Source organism: Brachyistius frenatus, unplaced genomic scaffold, assembly GCF_029030835.1.
Source record: "Brachyistius frenatus isolate BFR_SWC_R1_liver_20210118 unplaced genomic scaffold, ASM2903083v1 Contig_201, whole genome shotgun sequence".
NCBI classification, from domain to species: domain Eukaryota; kingdom Metazoa; phylum Chordata; class Actinopteri; family Embiotocidae; genus Brachyistius; species Brachyistius frenatus.
Window position 1 is genome coordinate 386,648 of NW_027210800.1, and position 20,182 is coordinate 406,829.

Sequence of the window (20,182 nt, forward strand, 5' to 3'; positions counted from 1 at the left end):
AAATGCAATATGCGTTTGTATATAAATTCACCAGCAGAGGGAGTGCCATACACATAAATGAGGGCACTTTGTTTTTCAAATTCACCAGCAGGGGAGGCGAGGGAAAGAATCTGAAGGGACATGGTTTCCTCATCTCTTTTAATCCTGCTTTCCTTTGCCTGGTCATGTTTACTTTCTCTCGGTCTCTTGCGGAAAGTCTCAGACAAAATGTGCGTATACATGTGCATACATGACCACAGTATAATGACTGTTAATGCCAATCAAAAGAGCTTTATACGTCACACCGGAAATTGTAATCTGAGCCTAAAATCTCATCAGTCATGAGGATGTTTGATGTATAGATAAAGAGCGGATGAGCAGCAGAGTGCCTGCTGCCATTAAATGCTGTTAGACAGAATTATGCAGATTTAGTGAGTTATACTGGTGCTGTTTTTTTTTAAATTTATCCTAATACTTGTTGAAAACATCAGGAGATTGAATAATCAACAAATGACTGACTGATGTCTGAATTGTGACGTCACGATCAGGACATGCTGAAGAACACACCGGTGGGCCATGCGGACCGGCTGCCGCTGCAGATGGCGCTGACCGAACTGGAGACTCTGGCTGAGAAGCTCAACGAAAAGAAGAGGGAGGCCGACCAGCGCTGCGAGATCCGTCACATCGCAAAGGCCATGAACGAACGTTACCTCAACAAGGTCCGTCTGTCGCTCCTGGTTGCCGTTGCCGTTCGTACTGTATTTACAGTTTGAATATAAAACTCTGTTCTCGATTTGTCCAGTTTTTAGGTTGCATTTTTTTGTACATGCTGGTTAAGAAGTGCTGTTAAAGTTGATGATGTGCTCATTGCTCAGTCAGTGTGCGAACTCTCTGCTGATATTTAATTCTGTCAGCATATGCGGTGGCATTTCTCTGTGTCCCAGTGTGGGCGGCCGTCGGGCACAATTCACAAACAACTATTCTCCTGACTGAATACCATATTTTTAGCGCATGGCTCAATGTGCACAACCTCAGCCTTCACCGAGGTATAATTATTTGTATATCTGCAGCCACCCACTCGGCCATCTATACAGAAGTGTGTCTACAGGGTACTCTACATGGGGCAAATAACTTTTGTTTCTCGTGGCCTTTAATTGCTCTGACTCTGTTGATGGTTTTCAGTTTCTGAGCAGGGTATTGATGGCGATAAACAAAAACTTTGTTCACATTTCCAAACGTTCAAGTCGTGTAACTCTGACTTATATCGCTTAGCTTCTGAGTAACGGGAGCCGCTACCTGATCCGCTCAGACGACATGGTGGAGACGGTCTACAACGAGCGCGGTGAAATCATCAAAACCAAGGAGCGACGCCTCTTTCTACTCAACGATGTGCTCATGTGTGCGACGCCCAATATCAGGTAACAGTGAGCGCAACCACAGCTTTTCTGGATCCTTCCTTCAATTTGCACTTTTTTTTCTTGCCTTTTGGTGCCATATCCTGAAATCTCTCCAGGATTTTACAATTTCAGAAACTAATTGTCGGGTGTATCCGTTTGTTTGGATCTCGTTGGTGTAAATCATTTTCCTACTTTGAGGTGAAAATCTGTCTTAAAGGGAACTAAAGTAAAATGAAAGTCTGAAGTCTTTGTAAACACTGAATGAAACCGGTGTCCTTGTGGCAACTTTTGACTGCAGTGAGTCTCTGGATTTGGACCATATGTACTTACTGTGGTTTACTATTCAACGAACAGTGATGCAGGACCTCATTCATCAGCTTCCGTCCTGTAATTGTGTCATGTTGGTCTCCACACACGGCCTCGAAGATAATCTGCACAAGAATGTGTTGTCCTAGATGAGCGACCTTCACCTCTTCTTCCCTTTTGAATATGACAGCAGCATCCATATGCTTCCAGAGCCACTTTGCCACATCACCTTCGTCCTCCTGTGTTTGCTCTGTCCAGATGTCAGGATGGCAGCGGCAGCGGCAGCGGAAATGCTCCTCTGGACCAGAAGTTCCTCCTGAAGTGGAGCGTGCCTTTGAGCTTCGTGGAGGTGCTGGAGTTCGGATCCAGCGAGGACATGGCCGACAGCAGCCGCTACTCGGCCCCTCATTCAGGGGAGAAGGTGGTGATCAACGCTAAACCAAGTAAGAAACTCGGTTTATCTTTCTTTTAACTAAGAGCTCGGGTTGAAAATGTAAGCGTTGTCGTGTGCCGAGTTGATTTGACATCAGCGGTTCTTCAGGATTGATCCTGTGACTGAGACAGAAGCCAACAGCCGCTGGTCAGTTAGCTGCTCGTGTTTCGTGACTGATTAGTGAAGAGTGACGTTTCTTCTACCTGAACTGCTCTCTATAAAATCTGGAGTTTGGAGACTGTCAAGTGCTTTTAAAGTAAAGCTCTCTCGAGGGCTATGAATATTAATCATGTTTGCAACGTTGCAAAAACGGCCGTAACGAGAGTAATTTTATTAGACTGATTTGCAACTTTCCACCATTTGAAAATACAATTAAAAAAAATAAATAAATCAAAACTATGTCTTTCCTACTTGATAAATACAAATATCTAATGAATGAAACGTGTCAGTGCTGCAAACACCATCCAGCCACTGAGTGTGTTTTTCCCTTCGTGCGCTGGCAGCCGAGTCCAGTGATTTCAGTCTTTCCACTGAGCTCTCCTGTCAGACAGCTGCTCGGCTTTAAAAGACCAGATTACACAAACAAGGCACAAGGACAGTGTATGATTTTGTGGTCACACGCAGCAGTTTTTGTTCTCGGATTGGTGTGTGTGTGTGTGTGTGTGTGTGTGTGTGTGTGTGTGTGTGTGTGTGTGTGTGTGTGTGTGTGTGTGTGTAGATAATGACAGTCTGCTGTATCGCTTAGCTGGTAAGAGCTTTGATTCTCTGTTATCGCTGCTCTGTCAAATGTTAGAAGTATTCAAGTATAGGTCAGAGTCTCTCTCTCTCTCTCTCTCTTTCTCTCTCTCTCTCTCTCTCTCTCTCTCTCTCTCTCTCTCTCTCTCTCTCTCTCTCTCTCTCTCTCTCTGCTGCCAGTGGTCGTGGGTGGGAATTACTACCACTACATTACACAGCGCTCCATAGCTCGCTCACTCTCTCATTCTCAAATGCTGCCTGTAACACTGTTGCGTAATATTCAGACTTAAGCTGTCGCTGTGTCATCTTTTTCTCTCTATAAAACAGGCAACGGTCAGCTCCCATACTTTCCCATCTTCCACTCCTCTAAAGTATTTGCTTCTTTCCTTGATGAGCTTTTCATCCCCTCTTCTTCTTTACCTCCATCTGCAGCCATTGGTTGAGTGTTCATTGACAGACCTGAGTAACATCTGGTCTGACTGCAGGCTTTTCTTCGGGCTGCAGCTGACGGACAGGTTCACGGCCTCATCTGAACCTGCTGTGATGATACAAGTGTTTATGCCTGAAGACCATATAGGTGTCAATGTCTTGCTTGGTTCTTCCAAACAGCAGCTAATTCAATTAGATGTAGTGGAAGTTGAGTTGAAATGATGTGTGTTGCCTCAAAAAAAAAAAAAAAAAAAAAAAAAAGAATTACTTTGACAGGACTGAATTTCTGTATTAGTCACCGATAATGTACTGACGTTCAGTTCCTTGCTCTGATGTAGTTATTTCCAGAGCAACTTGTGTGTGTTTGTGTTAAAAATGTGTGTATTGTCCAGGAAGTCTTAACAAATGGAAAGGATTGGGTTTTTTCAGTCCTCTGTGTTCAGCCAAAAGCAGCTTTAGTGATCAGCCTGCTAGTGAGCAATGAAAAGACTCTCCACAGTATGATGTCATCTCTCTGCTTAGTTCATGTCTTCTCTATGGTGCTCAGCGATTTGACCACGATGCACACTGGTCATTTAGAGTTACGTTTTCCTGCCACTCTCACAGCCGGTATGTCATTTGTAGATATATTGTTTGTTTTTAGGAAGTGTGTAATTGCTGGGATGACCGACTTGCCTCTGAAGATGCTCCCTGGCCTGTTTTTGTTAGAAAACTCTTGGCACCCTCACAAAGAGCCATTCAGGAAGTTGGACCCAAGTTAAAATGGTTGACAGAGTGCCAGTCTACTCTGTGGGAATGGTTACTTCAGTGATAATAGTATTATACTCGTCCTTGGGACTTGTCATTTGTAATAAATGTAGATAATGTGAAGGAAAAGATGGTATAAAACCTTTTTTATAGATTTGTATGATGGCTTACAGCTTCCTTTTTACGCATATTTATTTAAGAAGAAGGGAGCAGGAAATATACCGTGTCACTAACAAAAAGAATTTAGATTGAACATACACTGTTTTGAACTCAAACCATGAACAGCGATATTGTAAAACAGCATTTTCAGTCAGATGAAGTGTTGTAGCAGCGTTTGCTCTTAATATGTCAAGCATGGAGGTTTATTCAGCGTTTCTGTGTGTCAGCTGTTAGAGTGAAATTGCGTACAGCTCCCTTAGAGAAGGAAGTTACTTCAGATGAGCAGAAACGTGGAAACAAAAGTGAGAAATGCACTTCAGCAGTTAATTTGTCATTCGGGCTGATTAATGGTTTAAGGGAATGAACATAATGAATGTATTGTGGGGGGACTTTTATTTGATTCAGTGGCACAAATACAACACAATAGGGGGTCATTGACCATGAAAACATCAATGACACCCGAGACCCATATAGAGGAGGTCCTGCAGTGGTGCTCATGTATGTGTAAAGACGACAAAGAAGTTCTCCGTGAGCAAACAAACTCAGAAGGAGACATTTTCGAGTAATTCTCTGAGACACCACCTACAAATGTGACATTTGGTGATGTACAAACAGCGGTGAGGTTTCCCCTGAATGCCCAGCCAACGGGACCTTCAGTATGGGACGGGACTGGGTTGCCATGGAATCAGAGCACCGGTCAGACTCGGGGACTATTGTAGAACAAGATGAGGAGGAGGAGGAGGAGGAGGAAAGAAAGGAGGAGGAGGAAAGAAAGGAGAAGGAAGAATGGCAGCAGCAAATGGAGCTGAAGGCGTTCTGGTGCCAAAGATTCTCGATGCAATTTAACTCCTTGTTCACTGATAAACGCTCTCAACGGTCAACGGAGAGATGAGGATTCGTGCACCACGATGCCCGGCGCCACATTTTAATTTGAGGAAGTTCTGTTCTTGTTAAATGAGCCATTAAAACAAATGACCTCAATCATTTGTCGGTTAGCCAACTGAAGGTCTCCCTGTGCTCTGTAGCGCCATTCTGCATGATTGTCTTCACGACTGTGTGCGAGAGGGAGACTGGAGGCCTGTCAGACCTTTTGTGCGTCCACAACAAACTGCTTCACAGGCTGTTGTTTTCTTTTGATGCCGAACTACAACGCAGGAACTCGTCATATCCCACAGGATCATTTCAATTCGATATCTTGAGGACAAGAGAGGGAAATACCTGGCGCCATACTTATGGCAGTAGACGTAGAGTAGGGACAAACGGGCAGCATGATATAGGCTAACGTACCAAAACAAACAGGGTGAGGTGTGTGTGGCCTCTGAAAGCTAACATTGGATAATGGTGTCCTTGTGGACAAGTGAGCACATTGATGAGAATCAATGGCAAGTTTGCAGAGCTGTCACCGCTCGCTGTGGGAAACTAACTGATTGCCCTTTATTGATCTTTGTCTTTGTTCGTCCCACTTTTAACTGCTTCTCTCATCAGACTGGCCTCTTTCACGGGTGATTGTGTCCGATAGTCTGCCAGGAGACTGGTGACAGCTGAGACTTCAGCTTTTAGCTCTTTTCCTGTCTGTCGGTTGTTCTTTGGTCTTGTTTTTCTGGGTAACATGAGGACTGTGCTTTTTATTTGGGATTGTAGTCACTGCTGTCTATCTGTGAGTTGGTTATTGGGCCACAATTCACCATAATGTTCATCAATTCAAGTTTTTGTGTTTGTGGAAAGTTCAAAATCCACTATATTTGTTAAAACATAGTTTCACTGTCATTCAATTCATTTGGAGTTTAAAAGCTGTGAATTACTAAAACTAAACAAACTAAAAATGTGTTTCTGTGTAGACAAACTGTACATGGGACCCGGTCAGCTGTACCAAGACCTGCAGAATCTAATTCATGATCTCAGCCTGGTCAACCAGATCTCCAGCATGATCAGCAGCCTCAAAGGAAACTACCAGGTACTGTATGAGTGCACCTAACACACACCCTGCATTACTAGTCTTCACTTTCCCTTGAGAGAAGTTTAATCTACATTCATATTTACCCCAGGAAAATATTAGTTAATTAAGTCTGCAAGGGTATCGGCATAAAAAAAACGAGTGCGTGACTAACTATATGATCTTTTGGATCAATTCTATCGTCTATTGATAATGTTGGAAGCCTGCCAACAGTTGACACAGATATAAGTTCCTCCAGGCTACCTGAACTCTTTAAACGTTTCCCCTCAGATATTCAGAAGGACCGACCTGCTCTGTAGCCGGAGGAGCTTTTAGCTGTGGAATGTACCAGCGTGGGCAGTAGGAGTCTCTTCAAGTCTTGATTTGCACCGTTCGAGCCTGTCATATCATATGTACACACACACACACACACACACACACACACACACACACACACACACACACACACACACACACACACACACACACACAGGGGAGGAGTTTTAGTTTGCAGAGTGCAGGGTGAGTGTGCGTGAGGCCGTGTTTGTGCTGTGCTGGTCGGTTCTGTCAGAAGCAGAGTGGGCGGCAGAGCAACAGAAGCTCTGAGAGACATGTGTCTGAGAGATGGAGGACGGGATGGAGATTGATGCAGAGGCAAAGGGAAAGGAAAGAAAAAGGCAAGACGGATATGAGTGAACTGTACACCGCCAAGAATTCCTCAACACAAGATTTTGCTTTCCAAACAGTGCTGACAGTATTCTAAGTATAAATGTATTCTATGTATAGTATATACGTATTGTGTATTGAAAGGTCAAGATGTCATTGGTGGGTTAGTAATGACACTTTAAGGCCAGACTTCCTGTTTCCTCAATCTTGCACTGTTTGTGCAGATCCAGAGTACATAACGTGTTTTCCATCAAAACGGATCTTCTGTCAGTTAAGAAGGAAATTCGACTTGAACTCACGACTGGACTCGTTGTGTTAATTTGTGTTTTTGTTGATTATTAACATGTTATTGAACAAAATGTTTAATAACTGTCTACATACACCGAGGAGCAAATATATACGAGAAACTAAGAACGGTCCAATATAATCCAGACTAATACAACAGCAGCACAGGCCAAAGAAATAAAGTCCTCCCTGAACATGTGTCAACCAAAAGGAGAAATTGATTTGGTTTTATAGTTTACAAGACTGTTGTGTTCGATTGCCTTGCAGGGACATCTTTTTCTGTTTTTGTGTCTCTCGTTGACGGTATAAGCAGCAGATCCTCTTGGAAATGGTCCTCATTTTTACCAAACTAACATCCTGCTAATGACTCTAAATATATCCAGTTCTGATTTATTCATGGAGAAAATGCTCTGAACTACGTGTGTTCCCGTCCTCGTCCCATTGTCGTTCTCATTTCTTGTCCCCCTTTAATATCGTGGGTCTCTTCCTCCAACGTACAGAATGTGAACCCCACGGTGGCCCAGGACTGGGTGTCCGGACTCCAGAGGCTGATCCTGAAGAAGGAGGAGGAGATCAGGGCAGCTGACCGGTGTCGGATCCAACTCCAGCTGCCTGGAAAACAAGACAAGTCTGTTGTTGTTGTTGTTGTTGTTGTTGTTGTTTTTACACGCACATAAACTCACCTCTTTATGTTCAGTTGTTTTTTCATACTGACAGCAGCCTGCCGTCTCAGTCCTTACCCCCCAACGTGTCCTGGTTATCCTGGGTTTGGCTTTATCCCCTTTTGCCCTGCTTTCTCTCCGTCTCCCAGCCTCCCTGCATGCTTTTGGCTTTGAGAGAAAGTATTAGAGCACATTTTGATTTTTTTTTTTTTGATAAACAAGTTGGTCCAGTTCTAATCTGACGCACTAATCACAAGGAACAAAACGTGCTTCAAGTCTGTTCAGCTGCTGCTGGACACGAATGTTCACGTCACACATTTACACTATTATAGTCTGCACATGGTCCCCCGAGGGAGCACCTTGTTTTCACTTTTTCTGTTTTCCTTAACTGTCTTCTGCTTCTCTCTCTGTCACTTCCTGACTCCATCTCTCATCCTCATGGCATTTAGCTGCTGAGATTATCCGGCGGGTATGTTTGGAAACACAGCTGTGCTTCTCTCATTCCTTCCCTGATCCCTCAATCGCAAAAACAAAAAACCCAACACTTCTCACCATCAGCCAGTGACTGGAAGGATGCGTTTCAGTCCTCTGCACACACACGGCCCATAAACACACAACGTCTACACGAGCTGCTCGTAGAAGTGATAATTGGTATTGACTTCCATTGCATTTCCGTCACGTCTATCTCCTGAGTTACTATTGAATAGGCAGACTCGAACGCCCGCAGGACTGCAATTCAACCCAGAGAGCTCTTTTCACTCCGTGATTGTGGGTATTTAAGTGTAAAGGATGCAAGTCAATGGTTTGATCAGTATGCGGGAATATTCAGATGTTAGCATGACTGCTGAGAGAAATGTAAATGTTTAATCCCACATTGGTGACACATCCTTCAGTGCAATCTGGTGTTTTGAACCATTTTGTCTTGAATGTATTGTGATCTGGTGCAGCAGATAGCACACAGTAGTTTACTGTCTGTCTGAATGAATAATTAAGAAATGCGTAGATTATATATTTGCGATCAACATAAAAGTAGCCAGGATGGGAATCTTAAACTGTTTTGTTGTTGTTCTCTGTCAGCAGGATGGGTAAACCCACGTACTTCAGTGCCGTGTTCAACACACTCAGCCCCGCCATCAAGCAGTCATGGATCAGTAATTTGCAGATGGCTAAGCTGGCTCTCGGTACGGTACACTTCCACCTGTTTCTGGTTCACTTATTGGTTTTCCATTTTGTTTGCATGCATTTGACTTTTTAGGTTAATCGATATATGTTTCTGTTCTCCAGTGTATATTATTCACCAGTTCACTGCTGTTCAACATTGTTGGCCAGTAGCTGATCAAATCCAATGAGAACATGAAAGCTGCACCAGAGTTCATTAGTTATAATTATGAATACATGAATTATTAGAGTTTCCTAATGTGACCCGTGGAGCCTTTCATTCCCAAAACAGATCACGTGCATGCTGTACATTATTGAAGAGTGCTATTTGTGTGTATTTTGTATCAGAGGAGGACAACCTGCAGGGCTGGTTCTTTGCAGAGGACGATGGAAATCAGATGAAAAAGCAGAAACACCCTCTCTTGCTTCGACAAATGCCCGTGGTAATGTCCAAACTGCAGGAGTTCAAGGTGAGACTGCAGGACAATACGAGGTCATCGGTTTGAACGCTGCTTTCAGCCAATGAGTTTTTAGAGACCGACTCGTCGTCAATCAACTTGACTTGTAAATCCTTTTCCTTTTTTTTTTTTTTTTTTTAAACCTTTTATTCCACATTAAGTTCAAACACACGGCACCAGACAGACCAAAAGTTAACTTCACAAAAAAATGGGTCAAAAAATGGTGCTTTGATTTGTGGGTGGGTCCGTTGGGCGTCATAGTGACGTTGGACAGTGATTGATTTGTGCTCTCGGCTGAAAATGTGGCAGTGAGCTGTTTCTAATTTACTGTCCACCAGAATTGACACGGTCACCCTTAAACAGCTCTTCTACACATCGGTGCTGAAAATGAACCCGACGCTGCAGACGTCTGTATTTTACGGTTTACTCATCATCTTCAGCTCCGTGGAGCTCCTGCTGACGTAACCGAGTTCCTGCTGTCGCTGCTTCACACTAAAAGCTTTCAAATGCCAAATTGGTGCGATCTTTTTATTGTGAAGTTAGAGGAAGTGTGTTTGTCCTGCTGGAGCGTCGTTAGTGGTTTAGATCAACTTCTTTACCTTTTTGTGCGGTGGAAAAACAGCTGTTGCAAACTTGTCACTGCTATTCATGACTAATCCCTTTACAGCACACTGATTTGTAGAATGGAGTCAGATTACATCCCCTGCAGGTATGAGGTTGAACGATCAGCTGAGTGATGGTGTAGCACTCATGAGGCCGGTTAGCTCAGTTGGTTAGAGCGTGGTGCTAATAACGCCAAGGTCGCGGGTTCGATCCCCGTACTGGCCATTTCCTTTAGGATTTCTGAACGTGGTTTCTTCTGAGTGATCCTGTGTTTGACTTGTGCTGTGAATGGTTCGTGAAGTTTCTGCTTCACTGCCCACCAGAACTCACACTGTCACTCATCTTCAGCTCTTGTAACCGGCAAGGAAAAAAAATGTCAAGTTTCCTAAGAAATCACTGAAGCATGTGAGGACTTTTAGGCGGGAGCGCTCATCCTCTTAGAGACGTTAACGTTTTTTTTTTTTTTTTTTAATCTTGACACTTAACACAGTCTGACACGAGAAACGTCTCTTTTATTTACATGATAAATTCTGGTGACTTTATGCATGCACCCGTCTGACCCGTTTCTTTGCCTCGTCTCTTTTCCTGTTCGGTGGCAGGTGGAATGTGCTGTTCACAATCCAGAGCCCCTCATCAACACCGAGAGCACCGCGGACACTCCCGTCGTGGGCCACGGATGTGTCTGGGTGAGACACTTTTCCTTCATGCCCCAGAAAAAAAGACGTCATGTGTTAGCTGACATTTAAATGATGACAAAATAAGACTTCATGCCGGGGTTTAGAGTGGCTCCCCGCCACAGCCAGGACTGAAATTGGAGTTTTATAGGAAGGCATTCATGGGGCTCGGCTCTGAAATCTGAGTCTTGTAGTAGAAGATTTAGTTAAGCGTGTTTGAGTGGCTTCAGCAAAGCATTTGTAGGTCTTCTTATTTTCAGCACTAGCACTATTTTAGCTCAACCATTTTTCTCTGACTCGTAGTGTTGGCAGAGATATTTTTCACAATCATGCATTAGCAGAGCAGATTGTATGTTTTTACGGTTTATTTATAAAATGTCTAACGTCCCGTTCAGAAAGACAGTCCAGGTTGTAAAGTTATTCCTTCAGCACTTGAGATGATTTCCTTAAAATAAACAACGACTGTTATACCGTTAACCGTGATCACAGCTAATGTTGCGTTTCTGACGGAGAGGGAAAACTTTGGGTCTGTTAAAGATATAAACATCACTCTCACTGGTTATGTTCACGGTCAGGTCACTTATAAACTGTTGCTGACAGATGTGAAAGAAGAGAGTTTTAGATAGTTAGATTTTAGTTTTCTATCACAGCTGAATGTTTTAGGAGATAAGACGGAAGTTGGCTTATGGAGACATGATTGTAAGTGCACATCATTTATGTAATCAAACTCTGATCTGTGGAAAGTGTTTTCTTATGAATACCATCTGGAGACTTCAGCTGTATTTGTTCGGTATTGTTTCTTTCTTTTTTATATGCTCTGCTTTCCTTGGTGAGTATCTCTTTGCAGGATGAGCCGAGGCTGTTTCCATTTGGCTGTTTCAGTCCAGACATGTGCGACTCAGAAGTACAGGTGGAAACACACTGAGGAAGCGTTGAGCTCGGATCTGTTCAGGCCTCCTCCGAATGCGACCTGAACAGATCCGAGGTCAGAGATCAGATCTGATAAGTCCGGATTGATGTATCCCAATAGAAACAGGGTTCATTTTGACTTATTAACATTACATGTTAAAACAAAACCTGAAATAATCTCGGTTTCTTTTTCTTTTTTCAGGTTGCCAGCTGCACCAACCAGATGGGCCAGATAGCCATAGTGGCCATGCAGAACTCCAGCCCGAAGGTGACTGAGTGTTTCAATGTGGAGTCTCGTATCCTCTGCATGGCCTACGTCCCAACCGAGCAGCTCCAGGAGAACGGCGAGAAGGTCACCGAGAACAACCATGTTCCCCTAGCAAAGGCCAGCGATACCCCGAGTGTCTGTCTGGGAATGGAGGAGGGCAGGTACAGAAAGAAACCCAGAAGATCACATATACACACACTAACATGTACTTAGTTTATTTTTTAGTAAGTATCAGTTTTATAATTGTAATTATAATTATACATCCATGAATAGAAAATCTTGAAAAAAGTTTATTTAGACAAAGCAGCTTCAGGAAAAGTGAGCATAGATAATAAACTTGATATATTCATCACACAAAATATGTATCTCAAAAATGTTTATTTCCTGGTGATAATTCAACCATCACTCATTAGGTTTTACCTGCAGAGTACGTTTCATTGAATTGTGACATGGTTATAACGATATATTCTATATGCTTGTAAGTGATGATTGCTGGTATGATTAAAAAAAAAAAAAAAATCCCACAAACTAATCGCTGAAGTAATCTGTTTAAACCATATCTACCACCAACATGTTTATTAATGTGTGCAGATTTAAATAGATTCGCTCTGGATTAATTTGATCTCTTTTCCTGTTCAGCATCATTGTGTATAAGAGCAGCCAGCGGTCCAAGAAAGTCCGTCTGCAGCATTTCTTCATGCCAGACAAGTCGACGGTCACCAGCCTGGTCTACAGGACGCGCTGCCTGTACGCCGGCCTGGTCAGCGGCTCTGTGGCCGTCTACTCCAGGTCACTAGGTGCGTGTCTCAGGAGGCGACGGCTGCGTCTCCATCTGTGTCTCTCCTGTTTTATTCTTAGGATTCAGTCTTGGTAATGTTTGTTGATACTTTTAAATAGCCTTAATTAGGGCGGTTATGAGGTTGAATCACCGTCATTGTGCAGAACAGAGATGCATTGGTGGAGGTAATTAGATCTGGTTTCAAATTGTGTAGACTGCCAGCGTTTACTGAAATATGGAGTTTGCACCAGCTCTTTTGTGACTTTAACCATCATAGACGACGTGTGTGAATAAGAGCGTCTGTCTGTTGTTAGATGGACCGACGCGTCACACGGTAACATACCCGATTATGTTTTTCCAACTATAAGAAGAAAAATGAAAGCTTTTGGTGCTAATTTTACACAGCGACGCGTTTAGCAACACGAAACCCAACGGCTGGCCGTCGGCGTGCAGGTCGGAGCCTCCGTTTGTAGCTGGGAGGGTCGCGGGTCTCCTCCGCTGGGTGTCGAGGTTCTGTTTGCGTTTGCTCGGTTGCCCGGGAGAAGCCGGTCTGTCAGCGGTGACCTATTTACCGTCTTCCCTCCCTGACGTGCACAGACGCTTCGCTCTCGCCTGAACTCTTCCCACAGTTTCTCACATTGTCGGTTTTGTTCCGTCTCTTATTGGCGTTCGTAGCGGTGCAAACAGACGGTGTCTGAGGCTCGTTCTGTCGCCGTTTCTCTCACATGATGCGAGACAACGATAAGTACATATTTTAGAAGATGAGGAAACAGAATCCTCGTGTTTCTCGGCTGTCTAATATAGATATGTCTCTCACTGTCCTGCGAGACATGTTTTATTAATCTCAGTTGAGACGTGGTCATTCCTCCCCACATATAACTCAAATTAGATTTCAGCTCCTGCTCTGTTGCTCTGTTTGGTTTGTTTGTGCGAGAAACCGAGACGGAGGCAGAAAGAATATGGATGATGGTCTGAGGACAGAAACATACGACCTCCATCGTTCTCACTCCTCCCTCTGAAGCTTCAGTCCACCTGGAAGAAACGTAAAGTGGGAAACTATTCAGGATTTTTTTTCTTCTTTTGACGACTCATTACACCTCGTTGGATGCACATGACACTTCTTCTCCCCGTCACTGTCCTCCCGTTAGCTCCCGGACGATGCGGTGTGACTGAATGTTCCGACAGTTTAAGACGCTGCTCGTTATCATTCATCATCACCGCTGGGTCAAATGAATTCCCAGAAGGCCTGAGACACTCGGAGTTTGATATGCGTGATTTCCACCCATCAACAGTTCGGTCTCCGTCTCTGAAACATGAAGCTCGATTCTAAAACCACGAGTCGTCTCTCTTTGCATTGGTAGAAACACGGTTCCCTGCACCGTGTTGTAATGTGGCTCTGTGGCTCTGCCTGTACTCCATTAGCGGCTTACTTTCCAGAGAACAGCAGAACTATGAGAAGCTCATATTGTCTGATGTTATACTGCTGATCGAAGAGGAGCCTGGAAGTGAACAGCGACACGATATCTGAAACAACTGAACAGAGGAGGATGTGGCTTTAATGGCGTCACAGCGCTGAGTTACTGAAGCGGCATGAAAATGATACTCTGCCGTCGATGTGGTGTTTCTGAAGCGGGACGGTCGGCCGAGTTCTGCCATGCTGGCTGTTTGGTCTGTGACTGAGAGGGAGGCAGTGATTCGGCAAAGGGCAGACGAGCCGGTCGGCCGGGCACAACGTTGACTCTGTTCTCTGTTCAGCCGTCATGGAGGATTTACTTTTTACTGTTGAGAGTAACGTACATCATTTGTTGTCTGTTGTAGTGATGTCAGAATAAGACATTTTCATTTTCCGGTTATTGTTTGGGGGTTTGCAGGCGTACAAACATTTCTACACTTTGTTGCAGCTGACATTGACATGAAGCAACGCTGCAGTTTAAGATGTGAAAGATGTGGGCAGACGCAGTTCAGCCGAGAGGACTTACATAAGCCTGCAAGTTGGCATCCTGTCTTTTTTCTTTTTCTCTTTTTTCCTCTAACGCTTCTTTCCTTTTTCCTTTTCCTTTTTTTTTCTTGAACATTCACCTACACAGCGTGATTATTACAATAATATACAGGCGGTGAGCTGGAATGCTAATCCCACCTCGCTCCTTCAGTGGGAGATTACTCTTCCTTCCTCCGTCATTACTGTACTTCTGAAAGTACACCTCTCCCTTCAATAGCTGCCTTTGTGCCTTCCATTAAACAAACATTTTTGCGGAGGCCTCATTCACTTCCTGGCGTAGATTAGCAAAGGGAATGTGGTACCTGGTTGAAATCTACTTTGTGTTCAACTTCTGAATTTAAGTGTTATATCAGGTTAATTCCTGTTATTTATATCAAACTCGACTTAACTCTTGATCTATTTTTATGTAATGGCTTTATTGCTGCAAAATACCTCACTTATCTAACTTTTTTCTTTCCGACACACCGACACCTTCTCACCACTCTTTACAACTAACCGATAATTATTGCAGAAGTGTGACGTGTTGGTATTGGTGAGGATACTGCGGGGGGGTGTTTGACTGCAGCAGAGCGGGCGCTGTAGGTGCCCGGGCACATGCAGAACAGAGTGTGTAGGAGGTGCGAGTGGGATACAGCTCAGCTCTGACTAATGCTTCACAGCACATCTATATTCATAGTGAAGGCTGTGGAAACCATCAATGGCCACTCGTCCACCATTAGCAGAGTTATAAATGCAGATGACCTTCATGGAGGACATTTATGAAGACAGATTGACTGTTACTGTATTGTTTATGTCCCATCAAATTAAACATGGTTTTAAATTTATTTTGCAAAGGAAAATGCAACAATACCAATTAAGCTGGTGACAGCTTTGTTGTAGCTTCATGACGTTTCTTCTTGTTCATGCTTATTGTGTTTGCATGCAGCATAAACTGCACTTTGTTCAGAGTTTTTTTTTTGTGAAGTGCATTACATCATAAGTCCTTTGGAATCGAGTCCTGAACTTCCAGTTTGGTGTTTGTTCTCGCAGACGGTTTGTGGAACTGTGACAAGCCCAAGTTACTGAAGCTGGGAGTCCTCCCTGTGAAGGCCATGCTGGCTGTGGAGGAACACCTCTGGGTCTCATCGGGTGGACAAGTCTTCATCATCAGCACCCACACACACAGTGTAGAGGTATGGAAACTAAGGCTACTATCACATAACATCTATGGATCAAAAACAGGGCACCAGCAAACCAGCTGTAGTAAAAATCATAATCATCCTCGTATTTATCTGCCATATACAGGAAACTAATAAGGAGAGAGTTTGTGAACACTTTTATTTATAAGTAAATAATAAGGATGTTCACATGAGTAAGAAAGACGGCATCCAGAGTATGTATGGTTCAGTAAACAGTTGGATTACCTTTTAATAGTTGACAAAAATGGGCAGTGGCACATCATTACAGTGGAATCTGGAGATAAAACAGTAGAGTGAGAACTGGACATGCGTAATTAGACCTCCTGGTGACGGCTGTCGGGGTCAGGAAGATTTCACAAGAAGGTATCAGCCAGGATAAACGCAGCCACTAAAAGTTAAACAAGCAGATTAAGATTATTTCCTTTTCCCAGTGTCTCTCTTTCCATATCCTGGAATATGGATGGTTTTCCATGTGTGCGTGTTCTGGGCTGGTTGAGGGAATGGGAGCACCTGACCCGCGTCCAGGAATAGTAACGTTCCTCAGACATACACTCACTCATAATCTCTTTAGCCCCATTAAGCTCATTATGTCGGACCACCTGCTCGTCTCGCTGTCTTTTCCTCACTAAGGACTTAGTTAGTCTGGAGTGGCGACTTCAAGTCAGACAGTGAGGAAGGCTGAGAGGTCAGCTGGATACAGCAGAAACTCAATATTTTAATAGGTACATGGTGGATAAAATACGATGGTCCAAATTCAGGAGACTTCCTCGTTTACATTTCTTGCTCCTTCGTCATCACATTTGATCAGAACTCTGCGCTGAAACCGTTGAGAACGGACTCTCCCCGGCCAAATATAACTCCACCTACGTGTGTGTGGAAATAAGGGAGTTCATGGTGATGGAAAGAGTTTAGTTTGTTGGTCTCCAACCATCTAGAATTTAAAATCATGCTTTCCAAATATTTAAAACTATTATTTTCCAAAATAATGAATGAAAGGACATTTTATTAATTTTTTTTATTTAATTTGACATTTAGCTACCAAATCCACCATGTGGGCTGCACACTATGTTCTCAAATATTCTCATATCACACCTTAAGAAACATCTTTCATGCATTTGGACAAAAAAAAAAAGTATCATGCATTATGTTTTCTATTGTGAGTTTTAATTTTGGTCCTAAAGCATAATTAGTGATCCCAGACATAGCAACCACTAGCGATGCTTCAGCTGCTGCAGTCTAAACAGACCGAGACAGACTTTCTGTGGGTTGAGTGGTGTTTCTCTCTAGTTTGTAGTCGCACACAGCCATCATGTGAACATCGAACACGTGCTCTGCACACAGTAACAAGTTCAACCTGGTTTTAACACTGAATAATTAAACTAATATTTTGTGCTCAGTGTTCAAATTTTGCACAAAAAAAAATTCTAACCAGTTGCAAAGATGTAAGTTTAAGGTAAAGAAGCTGCTATATTTAAATTACACATCTAATCACACAGTTATGTAGATACAGATTAATGCATTGTTTAAATCATAAAGGTTCTGTCGAGGTCTCATGTTCGTTCTCCCATAATTTTTTTTTTTTTTTGTCTAGTTAGCATTGAAAAGTATTAAAGTTATGATTTCCACTTGATATATATAATGCAAAGATATAATCCCTTCATCAGTTGATATCCCCCTCAGTTTTAATTTGTTTTAATTGAATTTAAATGTATTGGTAGTTTAATTAGTATGTATTCCCTCGCCCAGAGGCAGCTGGACGCCCACCAGGAGGAGGGCATGGTGGTGTCCCACATGGTGGTGGCCGGGGTGGGCATCTGGATCGCCTTCAGCTCTGGTTCCACGCTGCGCCTCTTCCACACCGAGACCTTGGAGCACCTGCAGGACATAAACATCGCTACACCTGTCCACAATATACTGCCTGGTAAGACATTATTTTCATTTTTAGACTGATGAAATATCAGACTTTTCTTAAATCCAGTGTATAAATAAAGGAAGTTTGAAAATGATGCAAGTTACTACCAAAATTATTATGAATACATTATTATTATTATATTATTTCTAGATATCTTGGAACTAAGCACAATGTCAGTGAGTCTGTATTTGGTATTTGGAGGAAAGGTCACATGTCCAGGATCGACTATCAGAAGGTTAGAGTTGAGGTCAGTAGGTCAGTTTATATTTCTCAACCTCTCCCTTTAACTGTTTAGCCTCTGCATTTTATTTTCACATTTTTGATATATAAAATCTGGATGAGACCCTTTCAGACGACTTCCAAAGTTTAAAATATTAAAACAGAAGAAGTGTAGCACTGATTGCTTGCAGGTGGTGCGACTGTCTGAAGTTCCAGCATTTCTTACTGTCTTTGGCTGCAGGAGTCAACGTTGGCATTCCTGCATCTGCCTATTTAAACTGCAGCAGCGACACTTTTCTGGCACGTCGATGATTCAAAACAATCTTTTTGTACAATTTAATGTTTTTTTTCTTCACATTAACTTACAACATTTTGGTATTCGGAGCTATTTAGTATGCAGAGCTTCTGTCGCCCTGTGGATGCCCTTTCTCTGTCCACAGCTTTGTGTTTTAATATTAAGTCACGGAGAGTCCGCAGGCTTGCCATCTTCACCAACCTCTTCCTCTTCGTTTCCGTCTTCTGCCCTTCAGTGTCGCTCAGTAATGCGATCTGTGCAGAGACTGAACCACTTAGAGTGTCGACCTCTCTGACAAAGAACAGTAAAGCAGAGCTGCTGTCTCTTTTTGATATCTGATCTTGTGACCATATAGTCAAATATACTTATTCAAATGCAGCTCTGCACTCATGGTCTGTGACACGGGTCCTATTACCTCACATTTTCAAAGTGCTGCCTCACTCGCTGCCGGTCTGTTATTAGCTGACATCGGTGTAGGTGCTCATCCACGCAGCTTTTGTTATGGCAGGTTTGTCACGCTCTTGTCCTTTTTTTAAAAGCTCCTTAGTCTAAACTCTGAACCAGGAACCTCTCATTTTGTCTCTTTTCATCGTGTTGAGTAAAAAAAAACCTTCTGACCTCGTCAAGTCGATTTTTAAGGCAGCTTTATGTGCAGAAGGAGTTTTCTAAAAGGAAAATTCAGCTTAAATCTAAATACTCTAAAATAGATGGATCCATGGATCATTCATTTAATAATGAACAATAAATATGAACAAAAACAATTAAATTTAATTAAATCACATTGAAATAAAGTACATGTTTGTAGCTGAGTTGCTGGTTGAGGTCGGGTTGTTCAGCGTATGATAGAATTTTAACAACCGTTGGAAGCATCTTCAGATAGTTTTGGATCGCAGTTATATGAACAAAAAAAAAAATCAATCTCTTAAAAAGTAGAAATAACACTTTCTTCACTTACAACTTATCTAAATTAAACCATTTCATTCTGGCACAAAATATGAACTGTAATGATATAAACCATAAGTAGCTGCACCCAGAAAATATCAGGGTTGAGTGAACAAAGCTTTTGAATTTGGATAAACGTAACATTAAATGCATTGAACAAAACACATTGAACATAATCACCAATCTAAGAGTATCTGATGGTGGATTTTTCCTTCAGCAGTGTAATAATGAACACAGCTTTACCAGTGAGTGCAGTAATTCTGATGAGAACAGTGATTTGTCGCTGCTTTGAAGAGGAAATGACTTCACTTGCATCATACCAGTATAATAGCTCACCTTTGGTCTCCTGATTGTGTAAAGCCCTGCAGATGTAAACCTGCTATTAACAGGTCGTGATGTCTGCAGTGCGCTGCCAGAGGCAAGACAAATGAGCCACGACTCAGGCACTTTCAATCCAGATGGCTTTTATTGTCGAGAGCAAATATTTGCTTTAGGGGCTTAAAAGAAAAATACAGAAGTCCAACTTCTTATGTGCCCAAAACTGTCGAGCTTGCATCACACAGCTTTGACTTCATGCGTGTGTCCTTTAGCACCGAGGACAGTTTTGTTACTATGGCAATTGTTGTCATTACAGTAGATAATATTGTATTGAATATGTCACAGTTGGTTGTGTAATCACAGCCGTGTCCTGACGCCTATGTTTAAGCTGAGCAGCGTTGCTGAGGATGTTACGGTCAAATCCAACGACTGCTGAAGTGACCTGCTGCTTTGGATCTTGTAATCTGCTGCTTTACATCAGCATGACCCAAAAACACGCAGCCTAAAAGGATGCTTGTGGTTGTTGTTGTTGTTGTTGTTGTGTGTGTGTAGGTGGGGGAGGGAGGGTTGCTTCTGTTGGTATGGAGTACGGATTTAAGCAGTCCAATCAGAGCTGCTTTCAGCTTTCTCCTCTTCCTTCGTGCTGAGTGATGCAGACAGCCGTGGTTTGGCATTGTACTTTCTACAAACAGTCTTTGTAATGTAGCGCTGAGGTTTTATATAAATGTTCTTTGACACTC

General features: G+C 42.8%; 1 protein-coding gene and 1 non-coding gene across 5 annotated transcripts in view; both read left to right on the top strand.

Moving 5' to 3' along the window:
- Nucleotides 1-20,182, top strand: part of arhgef10 (Rho guanine nucleotide exchange factor (GEF) 10) — a 43,243-nt gene that overhangs the window by 17,188 nt on the left and 5,873 nt on the right. For 2 of the 4 annotated variants that reach the window (XM_069718874.1, XM_069718876.1), the window contains 12 exons: nt 528-698; nt 1,252-1,397; nt 1,941-2,125; nt 6,024-6,139; nt 7,570-7,697; nt 8,809-8,912; nt 9,238-9,359; nt 10,550-10,636; nt 11,736-11,962; nt 12,441-12,598; nt 15,608-15,750; nt 17,503-17,677. In XM_069718874.1, coding sequence (XP_069574975.1) covers nt 528-698; nt 1,252-1,397; nt 1,941-2,125; nt 6,024-6,139; nt 7,570-7,697; nt 8,809-8,912; nt 9,238-9,359; nt 10,550-10,636; nt 11,736-11,962; nt 12,441-12,598; nt 15,608-15,750; nt 17,503-17,677 — 1,762 coding nt within the window. The remainder of the gene's footprint in view (nt 1-527; nt 699-1,251; nt 1,398-1,940; nt 2,126-6,023; nt 6,140-7,569; nt 7,698-8,808; nt 8,913-9,237; nt 9,360-10,549; nt 10,637-11,735; nt 11,963-12,440; nt 12,599-15,607; nt 15,751-17,502; nt 17,678-20,182) is intronic. The other 2 variants (XM_069718875.1, XM_069718877.1) reach the window with 1 other exon arrangement.
- trnai-aau (transfer RNA isoleucine (anticodon AAU)) lies at nt 10,102-10,175 on the top strand. Its single transcript has one exon. It is a non-coding gene; the product is annotated as a tRNA-Ile (tRNA).